General features: G+C 40.5%; 2 protein-coding genes and 1 pseudogene across 2 annotated transcripts; all 3 read right to left on the bottom strand.

Moving 5' to 3' along the window:
* Positions 1–426: 426 nt before the first annotated feature.
* Positions 427–4,241, bottom strand: LOC140992023 (uncharacterized; annotated as a pseudogene).
* Position 4,242: 1 nt separating this feature from the next.
* LOC140992017 (uncharacterized) lies at positions 4,243–5,086 on the bottom strand. The gene is given in 2 exon segments (XM_073462216.1): positions 4,243–4,557; positions 4,559–5,086. Coding segments are annotated over 2 exon segments (843 nt in total).
* A 511-nt stretch (positions 5,087–5,597) lies between these two features.
* LOC140992007 (uncharacterized) lies at positions 5,598–7,711 on the bottom strand. The gene is made up of 3 exons (XM_073462204.1): positions 6,442–7,711; positions 5,682–6,399; positions 5,598–5,601 (listed from the first exon to the last, which is right to left on the bottom strand). Exons 1-3 carry the CDS (start codon positions 7,709–7,711, stop codon positions 5,598–5,600), a joined length of 1,992 nt encoding a protein of 663 aa, XP_073318305.1.
* Between the last annotated feature and the right edge of the window lie 4,655 nt (positions 7,712–12,366).

Genomic DNA, 12,366 nt, shown 5'->3' with positions numbered 1-12,366 from the left:
GTTGTAATGCAGGAAACGAAACCCTTTTTATATCTAACAATTTTTTTTGGTACTTTTTTGTTTTTTTTATGGTGAACACGCAATATAGGACACAAAACTCCTAAAAACTAAACATGCATATATAAATAACTAAACATTATGAAGAACTTTTTTTTTTGTTTTTTTATTTATATTTTCTTTTTGTTATTTTTTTTTTTTTTATTGAACACAAAATATAGAATTACACAAAACTCCTAAGGAAACATGCATATATAAATAACTAAACATTATGAAGAACTTTTGTTTTTGTTTTTTTTATATATTAAAACACACAACATAAAACTCCTAAAAGGAAACATGTATATATATAAATCACTACAATATAAATGTTATCAACAACTGTTTTTTGGTCTACAGCTATTTCTGCTTTTGTCCCTAACTATTCTTCTAGGTCCTAGATGTAAAAGAACACATGATCCCCTCATGGTCACTGAAATAAGTTGGCACCACTAATGATTCAACAATATAATGTGTTGTTTTCACATACACATGATCAATTACTGTGCCGTTCTCTGTTGTCGGTTGTTTTACAAATTGAACAAACCCTTTGTTTGTCATGAATTTGGCGACTGACGATGATTTCAAAATGTCGTCATTGAAATCTCCCATGACAGCAATTGTGTCACTTTGTGGATTCAGCCAATCAAGTAATTTGCCTACATTTTGTTTAAACAAAGTCATGGGATAAGATGGTGGTCTATGAATTACTGCTATCAATATGCTGTATGTAGTGCAGTGGTAAACCAAACATTCTAAATTTACATTTGGTACCTGGAGAACATTACATGCCAAATTGTCTGCACTATAAAGGCCAACTCCACCATGTTGTTGGCCTTGAATTTCTGTCAAAATTGGGTTGCTGCTACTGTAGGATAAATTCCTTGACTGATTATGAAAAACATAACCGTCCATCTTTACAGTTTCAAATGAGGAAACCGCAGGCAGCCATGTTTCTGTAACAGCAATGCAGTTCAGCTGCAAATGCTGTGTACACAATGCCAAATCGGATACATGTTGAGTCAAATTCTGCACATTCATCAAAAACACAGTGAAGGTCTGCGTATTGAATTTGTGCTTTGTAATATTCTCGACCATGAAGGGAGGCATGTTCTCAATTGCATCTTTAATTGTATCCTTACAATAGATGGCTTTCTCCTTAAAATCTCTAATCACCAACCCTGACAAATTTCTAACCCGACTCAAAGCTACATACGCCTGTCCTGCTGCAAAAATTCTTTCAAGCAACACTACCGCTTCATCTACTGTAATGCCTTGTACTTTATGTACTGTACAAGCCCAGGCAAGCTTCAGTGGAAATTGCCTACGCATTCCACCCTTTTTAGTTACCCTATCCTCTTCAGGTCCAATGCCCGTGGAACCCATTTCCACTGCAGAGGCAAATGCACAGCGTTTCCTCTTCTGTACGCCTACCCTATTGTCATCAAATTTAACACACACCGTCTGAGGAAACCTCATTTTGTCATTCTCTGGATAAACTATGTGTGTGACAGTGCCACACACCCCATTAACTAGACCATCCACTACATCTAAGTTCTTAAACAGCATTACACGAGCATCTTTCCCTAAAAGCAGCGTCTCATCCAGACATGTGTCGTATGCTCTGGAATGATGTCCGCTTATCAACTCGAGCTTGCCTGTTTTCTTACTATTCACATAATCCTGAGCCTCTATCTCGACATAATCTGGACAACTCTTCAACAACTGCTGTACATTATGCTCATTTACTTGTTGATTTGTGGGAAATATGTGCAAAGCTGAGCTGTCTTCGCCGGTTTCACAACGTTGTAATATTTCAATGTCGCTATCCAACATCGGGGTACCTTTTGAACGACTTCTAACTCTGTTCAACAACTCTGCAAATACCTGATCTTTCTGACGAACAATTGTTTTCAATTCTGCAATCTTAAACAATCGAGACCACAAATCAACACCTACGTCATCTAAATACAAAGCTTTCCCTTTCACTGGAGGCAACTGATAAAAATCTCCAACTGCAATTACACTAACATTTCCAAACGGGGCACGTAAAGAATTCAGCTTCTCCTCACCCAATGGAGTATAAGGTAAGCATACATCTTTACCAATGCTAAATGCATTGTGAATAGTAGCCGCATTTATATTGTGTGCAGCTATCCCCGTAGGAGCTGTTAGTAGAACGCAAATGTCGTCCGGATCGCGACACACTTTCAACAACAACCTCATTGCCTCGTACTGTATAGCCTTGATCAAATGGCTCTTACCTTTCCCCGCACTGCCTGCAATAAATACATGTATCGGATCTGGCTTGGCTCCATTTACCCTATCTAAGCACCACTGCCTAATCTGATAAAAAATACACATCTGTGTCTCATTCAGAGACCTAACTAAAGCCAAACCGTCACGTCTGCAGAGGACATTGTTCCTCTTTTCTAAATGTGCAACATCTTTACCCTTTACCGCTAAATCTGGAATGCTATCTACGGGTTCGTCCACTATCTGCTCGGTCTCTCTACGTTCCTCTATACACTCTAAATGCTCCAACTCCTGCTCTGGGCACAGCTCGCACCAGGCATCTTCTACAACACCGTCACTACTGATGGAATCTTGGATATCATCCAACTCGTCTGCATCTCTTTCAAATTTGCATCTATTCTGCTTTAACCGAATGTAGCAATTCATCACCTAATCTCACACGACCATGACTATAAAACTGCTCAAACGTCTCAAACCCTGCCGGTTTGAGCTGCCCGTCTTTGCGATACGGCAGGAACAACTGCAAAATGCTCTGATGGAACAATTCCGGATTCTTAGTCTCCGAAAAGCGCACGTAACGAACCACGGCGGGCTGCGTACGTGTTCTTATCACAACAAAACCACAATTATTGTTTAATTTAACCCTATTGACACGTTTCATTTTTACTCAAAACACGATACTCTGATGCAAATGTTGCCAAACACATGTCATTAAATGTACTATCCTTTGGCCTATTCTTGTACCTGTCAACAGTATTCCTCATCCACATATCTTCATCGGTAAGATCATGTGATGATGCCTTTTGTTTTAACACACTTAAAGGCAAACTCATTCTAACTGTATTCTCCCCTACCGGCACAAACACAACTTTCCTAGAGCACTCCTTAAGATGTATGTTTGTCAATCTATAAACTGCCTCTTGAGCACAAACATCCCTGTTGTGTAAATACACACTTCCTAAATTTTTCAATGCATCTTTAGCACTACTATTACCCTCTTTAGCTGCTTCCCTCTGAGCATTTCCTAACAACAACCCCATCTCCTTTTCTGCCTTGGAGATGTAAGAAATAATGTACACTACACAAGCATAGGCATCAACGACATATTGGATGTCATTATTAGCATTCCAGCATTTTAAAAGTGGTTTGCTATACTGATTTATCCAAACCTCGTTCACCTGCCTCTTCAAAACAACATGCGTCTTCCTGCCAACACGATTATACGCAGCCTCAAAAATAGTTTGATTTAATCCTAAATGTCTAAACAACTGTTCCACACTATCAAAGCTGGCATTCTCATCTGAAAGAGCCTTTTTAATTTTTGTCATAATGGCGACTGCAATCTCTTTTTTCATGATCTCTGTTTTTTTCTGCCCCTCATTTTTGCATGCACAGCTGTCCAATTTATGTGCTTCATCTACCTTACATTTACAAGAGTTCTTGCCATCCTCTTCACTGACTTGACGTGAAATAAAAGCTTTTGCGGACGGCAGCTTAGGAAAATTGAAACGACAAACAGTTTTGTTCTTTTTACAAGATTTTGAATGTCGTTTTGAATGTTGTTGCACAGATGTAACAATGTCCAATAATGTTTCATCCTGTGCTGGTAATTCACATGTGATATACTGATCAATAAATTGAACTACCTCTTCATCTGTGTTTTTATCAATTATTGGGGCATTCTCTATCCAAAAGAGGCAGTGAACATGTGGTGATCCACGCTGCTGGAATTCTACCCTATAAAAATAATCCTTTATTTTGCCAATAGGATTACATGGAGACATCAACACCTCTCTCAAAAAACAATGCCAGCGAAAATCAAACATTGTGGCCGCAGTGACCGGATTGCCACGCAAAAGTTGACACCTATCTTCCCATTCTAACTGTTGAGCTGTCTCTGTTCTACCTGCCTGCTTCAAAATACTATTGAGGAGATTTTTCCACCGCATATCAGCTATCAACAAACTGATACTCATAATGTCCTTTATAAGTTAACTTCCGCTTCAACTTTACCGGCAACAAAGATCCTTCCATGTCTGTACGTGGCAGCAAATTGCTCGTCTGCACAATATTTGCAGGAACACATGTTACAGGTCCATGTACTCCATTTTGCCCACCTTTAGGTAACGCCAACATCTTCATAAACGGAATATGCAACGCGATCAAATGTTGCTCTAAACTATTCAAACACGACAATTCTGGTGGAATGGGACAAACCACCAAATTGTTCAATGCACATTCAGGTGGCACTACACCTTTTGTTAATCTTAGAATGACACGTGCTACAAATCCACAGCTCTCCTCTAGCTGTATCCAACCATTTACACGGCAATACGCAGTCTTCATTACATTTATGTAAATACTCTTCACTAATACATTTATCTGCAATTAAACTTATTTCTTTCCTTTTAGTATAATCATCTCTTTTACACTTTAAAACCTGATTCTTAAACAACCCTCTGTGGCATACACAGCACACAAAATCTGGCCCATCTTTAACTTTATCCCAAAACTGTTCCCTAACATAATCAAACTGCTCTGCCTTTTCTTTATTTTTTTCCCTCTTCAATTTGTTTCACGCTATAACACGCTTCTTATGCTCAAGACTGCTATGATACTTCCTTGTACTCATGGCTTTCACATGCTTTCTGTGCACTTCACTTTCCCTATATTTCCTTTTACTCATCTCCTTAACTTTATGCTTATGCACAACATTTTCCCTATATTTCCTTTTACTCATCTCCTTAACTTTATGCTTATGCACAACATTTTCCCTATATTTCCTTTTACTCATCTCCTTACGTTTTTGCTTATGCACAACATTTTCCCAGTATTTCCTTTTACTCATCTCCTTAAGTTTATGCTTATGTACTACACTTTCCCTATATTTTCTTTTAATCATTTCAATGGGTTTATGCTTATATACTACATTTTCCCTGTATTTCCTTTTGTTCATTTCAATAAGTTGATGCTTATGCACTACATTTTCTCTATATTGCCTTTGACTCCTCTCCTTAACTTTATGCTTATATACTACATTTTCGATATATTTCCTTTTATTGATTTCAATGACTTTCATCCTATGCAACACATTTGTCTTATATTTCCCTTTCCCAATTTCCTTCACTTTCTCTCTATGCAAATCATTTTCCTGGTATTTTGTTTTTGTTTTTAAGCTCTTTTTACTTTTCAAATACTTAGAAGAATTAACATTAGTTGACTTCAATGTAAATGAAGTCTGCTCTTGCGTAGACACAGTACTATCCTGCTGTTGTATAACATTATTTTCAATATCTATAACTTCTTCAGCTACACAACCTGAAGCTACAACTGGACTTGAAGTGTCAACACAAACACTACTCTCTCTACTTTGCAGTCTAAAATTGTACCCTCCACAAGAAGACGCGTTCACTTTGCAGTAACAATAACAAGTCTGCATTTGAGGCCGCTTAACACAAACAACAGTCTCATAATGGTTACCGTTGCAATTTTCTAAGTACACTGCCTGATTACACAACTGCTTATTCTTACAACTGTACTCAAGCCAGCGATCACCACAAAACGTGAAAATATTTACTCCCAAACAATCTGCTGCTGCTTGAATCTCCACTTCAGTGGCCCAACTACCAACATAGCGCATTCTTGATCTACTCAGATAATCTGCCATTGAGGTATACTCGGGACGCAACATATATGCTAGAGGATTGGCCTGTAATTGCTTAAACACAGCAAATCTAATTTTTCTATGATTCTTCTGTGTGCCACACACAGCTTGACTAACCGATCTAAAGAAACAATTACCATCACCAACTATTTGCTCGTTCTTACAAGGAGCCCCTAATGCACCGACCTCTGTCGATACCAGATCAAGTTTCTCCGACTCTACGTTCCACTGTTTGCACAAAGCTTGTGCAACGTCACTACTCAGCGGATTAAACTCAAGACATTTACTTGTCACATCGCTGACAAATAAAACGTCTGAATTAACCGCATTAACATCCCTGCTTTTCAACTTTTTGGATGCACGATTACCCACTGAAATCTTGCGTTTCACACCTGTCTGACTGTTGCTGTCAAGTGTTACCTGTTCAGCCGACACTTTAAGCGCTGGCTGAAGAGGTAAGCTACAACCAAAGTCAACCTCTCTGCTTTCCTCATTTGCACTTTGACTTTTGTGAGTGACACAAACACCGGCAATCTCAAACAGCATTGGAGTGTTCATTGCGGTGGCAAATTTGCATATGTGATCAAACACACGGTCAAGGCAACTAAAATACACAACAACGCTAAACCCGTTCACATCTACCATGCCATCTGCATCGCGTGCGTGGGAGTCAACAACGGCATACTGCCCATCTCGACCAATGATAGCACACGTGGTGCCACTCACAGTCAGAAAGCATGTGTCATATTTGCTACACATCTTTCCCAAACCATTCCTGAGAGTGGTGTACACACCTGCATCAACAAGCTGTCCCTCAACCACATCAACATCACCAGAAACGTAGTCATCATACTCAAACTGAAATTTCTGTCCATCAATAATGGACTCTTTGGGCAAATCTGGAACACACAGCAGTTCAGACCTCCCACTGATGGAATTACTTTCCCGCAACGACGTGTAGAGCTCGTCCCCTAACTCTACAACCTTATCCAGATCGCCGGACTGCCACGAAAACACAGTATCGATGCTGTGTTTGGCTAAAGCTACCAAACTTACAGCCATACACTGGAGCTCTCCGTGTTGGAACCGAACGTCCCCTTGGTGAAAAGTTCCCCTGATGGAACTTACGTCGGTCTCTGGCCTGACTGAAATATCCTCGAGCTCTGCTGCAACGCCGACGTCAACAGTCTCGTCTGCAAACAATTTAGCACTCTCCCTGTCGCCATCTACTGGACACGACATGACAGAAATGCCATGGACGGCATACCACTTCGCACCTAAAGACTCCTTCAAATGACTGATGTGAAGCATCAAGTCATTAAGGCATGTGTTGAACACAGCCACAGATGTGCCAATACTAGACGCCATCCCAGATGCATCACGCGTGCCACAATCAACAACCACAAAATAGTCGTTATGGAGAATAATGGCACTAACCGCACCCCCGAGGTTCAACAGACACGTGCCGTGGTTAAACAAATGCTCTTGCAGCTTCTCGTACATCACGGTGTCCTCCTCCAGCCAATTAAAATCACTACGTGCTGGAGGAGGAATAGCTACCTGCCACTGCCTGCCAAACACATTGTGCTGTTCAATCAACTTGCACAACTCCTGTTTAGCGTCGCTCTTCTGCCTAGCTTCAATGTAACTGGCCAGTTTGCCACCTTCTACGCCTATGCTATCAATATCTGTCCCTTTCCACGTACACACTGGAGAAATGACATGTTGCATAACTGCTGCAACGCCACATGCCATGGGTGTATTTATATCATAAGAGTCTGGTGCACTTCTGACATAAATACCAGGAACAACAGACTGCAGGGGCTCTGCACACCTGCAAGAAACGGGGTCAGCGTCACCCTTACCTTTGTTGGATCTTGGTGTCGGCGAGACACCAAGATCGACGACAGGCTGAAGGTCCCCCCCCGGCGCAGCGACGACGGTGGTGGTGGTGGCGGCGGCGGCGGCGGCGGCAACCTAGAAGAAAAAAAAAAAATTAAATGATCTGGATAAATAAACTATACTACTATTATTATAAAAAGGTACTAGACACACATTTTGCACAAACTGTACTAACCTCGCCCCTGGCGTCCACTTTCAGATGAGCAGTTGCAGGCGGTGGCACGGGTTTCACCACGGGCAAAGCTCTCGCCGGGACCTAGAGAAGATTTTTTTCCAATGATTATCCAATTATTGCTGTATTACTGCAGACATGCACAAAAAAAAATTCCCAATAAGTCAAATATTGAATAAAATCAAGACAAACCTTCTGGCTCGCAGAAGTCCGAAGATGTTCCACTTTTGGACGCTAATAGAAGAAAAACAAAATACACTTTCTGAAGCCATATTTGAGCAAAAGCCCTTGTGGACCATATTGTGCAGTTTTGCATGTTGTTGTGAGTGTATCAGGAAAAAGGAGATACTAAACAGACTTCAACAAACCAAGAGATACAACTTGCATGCAGTTTACCTTTGAGCTTCGTGGAACAGCAGTTGAATCAGGGGTAGGAAGATGGGATGGAACAGCAGCATCCATCGCAGCCAACACTGAACTGCTGAACCAAACAGGGTTGGGCTGGATGAAACAGTGCTGCAGTGCACTTGCGTCAACCTGTGAAATACATATAGAGAACGACTGCTCTGTCAAAACGCCATCATCTAATCAACAATCGTATCCAAAACAGTCCAGGTTAAATCGATCGTAACATACCTGCTGCTGAACCACCCTCTCTGCACCAGAGGACTGCTCAAGTTCCTCAGGTGCTCTCCTCTGTAATGACAAAATAAGATATTTTGTATTAAACACCCCGTCAACCATTACAGAGGTCAGCTGATCAAAAATACATCAACCACACCGTGGTTTTTACCTTCCCGCCCTTGCCAACAGCTGTCCACTCAAAGGGGTTGGATGGACGAGGTACGGTGACCTGTCCCCTGACAACCACCTTTGGGACGACCTGCCTACGAGGCGGCGACGTTCTGGGAGCAGCCTGTAGCTTCGGTGTTGGAGGCTGCAGTTGTTCGAATGCAGTCGTCCACAGCAGACTGGCTAGAATGGGCATGCCGTCACTATCGCTGAGGTGAACCTGTGAAAATAACGAAAATGAAACAGATTAAATGATATGTATCTGCAATAAACTTGTCATTCAACTACAGAGAAAGTGTAGATGACACTATGTATTCTACTTACACCATCTCTGCTCCACAGCTCACGGCAGTTCATGGGAAAATGCCCAGCTGTAGGGAAGTACCTGACACCTAAAAAGACAAATAACATACATTATTGTAATATCTCTGTGTTATATTTAAAGTTTTACCGGAATGATTATGGAAATTATAATATTCATTCAAACAGTCTGCCTAACAACATATGATGCATTATACATGGAATTGTGGTCGAACTAGTCTTTTTAAAGCTTACCCATACGTGCTGCCACACGGCGGAACTCTTGACGCATGAAGTCTTGCTGAAGGACTTCAGCGGCCAAACGAGGTGGGAAGTCTGTGACACACACCTGTAGAGCAAAGTGGTTGTTAATAACAAATAAATTTTTTCTGAAAATGCCATAACTAATAATATAAATATACATTATTCTGCAACAGTTCATACAACTACATTAACTATGGTAATATATCAATAAATACAATAGAAAAAAACCTACGTTAGACCATCGCTCGCAGGCAGCGTGCAGGAGCTTAGCGAAGTCTGCCCCTGCCTCGTCGATGGTCCTGCTGGATGTCAGGTTGTTGCTGGGTGCCAAGACCAGGACTGCGTCAGGAGACCGAGGAACAGCAGCATGCAGCAACTCGGTCCTCAGCTCCCTCGCACAGGCCCCGGGCGTGGACATGATGCCAAAGGAGAGGGAGCCCTCTGGCATCGGGACAAAGCCATCTGCGATAGCTCGCAGGTGGGAATCTCCTACAAGAAGAACAAACTGGAAAAAAAAATGTGATTGTTGTAGAATGAAATTCACTAATTATTCCAAGTCTTGTTATTATTATTATAATAATTATTCTTATTATTATTATTTTACCTTCTCATCAGGGAGTTGGCACGGAATGACCAACTTGTGCTTTCGTCCCGTCAGTGACGACTTTGGCCATTGTCGCACAGGGTTGCAGTTACCGGTGCCGTGCTCTATTAATACACAAAGAAAAGAAAGACACCACAATACACAATTAATGAAACCTTACAAATCATCATCACAAATCATGTAAAGGCAACACACCTTGCCACTAGGCAAATATATCCACCATACACATACAAGGAAAAAATTTACATACGTGCGACAGAGACATTGGCGGACTGCTGCGGTTCCACGTCAACCGTTCGCCGTTCTGCCATGCGTCTTTTGGCTGCCTCCGAACGACGAAAAGACTTGCCCCGTGGCATCTAATAACATGTAGACAATTGATTAATATTGACATTACAACTCATCTTTAGCCTGCAATAATTAAACAAATACATCTCAAACACACATTTAACAAGCAAGCAGTGATGGCAGAAGAAGAATTTAAATTGTTACTTAACTTTAAATATTCATACACACAGAAAAATACTACACTAAAATGGTGATGGTTTACTTTAACCCTTGTATTATGTTTGTTTGCCCCCCTTACTTTGGTGTTCCCGGTCAAATTTGACCGGTCTGGTTTAACTGCTCTTACATTAACACAAAAACCTCATTCAAACATAATCAGCACCAAATTCTATTTAACACCTTTTACTGCTGTAAATAATGTATCCAACTAGCACTGAACATCAATAACTGCAGTGAATATCCAAACAATAGACACTGAAAATTAGAATAATCATCAAAACACAGACCAAATTCACAGAAAATCAGAAAATCAACATGAACAGTCATCTCTGTGTGTGTGTGTGAGTGAGTGAGTGAGTGAGAGAGAGCAAAGAGAGAGAGAGAGAGAGACAGAGAAAAAGAGAGAGAGAATGAAAATAATCTAGTATCCTTTCATTTTCTGTGCCAGTCATTTTTGATTGGGAGAACACAGAACTTATTTCCATGTAGCCATTTTACAATAACATTCTCCCCAAAACATAGCTATATTCATGTAAACAATAATTACTGAAAAGCTCTTTACAGCTAGTGGATTGTCGTTCTACAGTTTGATTATATTGCTAAATTAGGAGTATAGTAGAGTGTGCAATCACTAAGTTGCTTGTTTTTTAGATTTACACACACACACATCTATATCTATATATATATATATATATATACACATACACACACATACACATATATACACACACATACACACATATACACACATATACACACACACACACACACACATATATATATATATATATATATATATATATATATATATATATATATATATATATATGTATATATATATATATACATATACACCTTTTTCTCTCTCTGTCTGCAGTCAAGCACTACAATGCCGGCGAAGGGGTAGATGAGTGTGCACAGGACGAGATCCAGATAACAGACAAAGAGGTTCAAACATTGCAGCTCTGATGTCACGTTATTTCTCACGACGTGATTGGTTGATGCGTTCAAATATGATACAGTGTTAGGAGACTATGGCTGCCAGGTGGGCATATTACCGCGAGAAAGACACAGATTACCTTAAATGCCACCTAATTCTTCAGTCTGAAATATTAAACATTTGTCAAACAATTGTCACTTTCCAGAAGGCATGGTGAGTGAGGATATTAATCACAAGACATTATAACAACATCCATATGATGACAAACAGTCAGCGGGTAAATGTTTAAATTAACAGGAGGACACCGGGGAAACACACACGTCATTATCATGACGTGTACCGTCACGCCTCTTTTGGAGCAGAAGCGCCGGCTCGGTTGCTTTTTAACGCCGGAGATGCTTGGCTGTGTGCGTAGAAACAATGGCGGACAATTAGCCAAAACGCAGCTGCGGCGATAATGCAGAGTCTCTATATGAAAAGGGCGAGTGTGTGTCTAGTGTACTGTCTTTTAGTCTATTGTGTACTGGAGTGATTTTTCTCACGACGTGATTGGTTGATGCGTTCAAACCATTTCAAAAGCTGAGAAAAATCCAACTCCGCTGCTTTTTCGCAGCGTTTTCCATAATCAACAGATATGATACATTGTTAGGAGACTATGGCTGCGAGGTGAGCATATTACCGTCAGAAAGACAGAGATCACCATAAATACCACCTAATTCTTCAGTCTGAAATATTAAACATCACAATACTTATGTCAACAAAATTCATCGGTGCTATAAACTGGCGATTGTAACACACACACCAAAAATGACGAGCAGGTAACAGATGACAGATTTGAGATGACGTAGCATTGACACACAGCCCCACTGTATGCAGGCAAAATAACATGCCAAGCCCCTTTTCTTATTGGTGGAAAAACACAATGTGTT

Source organism: Pagrus major, chromosome 2 (genome assembly GCF_040436345.1).
Source record: "Pagrus major chromosome 2, Pma_NU_1.0".
Classification (NCBI taxonomy): domain Eukaryota; kingdom Metazoa; phylum Chordata; class Actinopteri; order Spariformes; family Sparidae; genus Pagrus; species Pagrus major.
The sequence above is the reverse complement of the archived record's forward strand: the minus strand, read 5'-3'. Positions and strand labels throughout refer to the sequence as shown.

Bases quoted from the DNA above. Each gene is read 5' to 3' on its own strand.
- LOC140992007 (XM_073462204.1), bottom strand. From the start codon at position 7,711: ATGGCATGTGGCGTTGCAGCAGTTATGCAACATGTCATTTCTCCAGTG. The intron at 6,400-6,441 runs GCAGAGAGGTTG...CTCTTCAGCCAG, and splicing joins TCAAAGTGCAAATGAGGAAA to CGCTTAAAGTGTCGGCTGAA.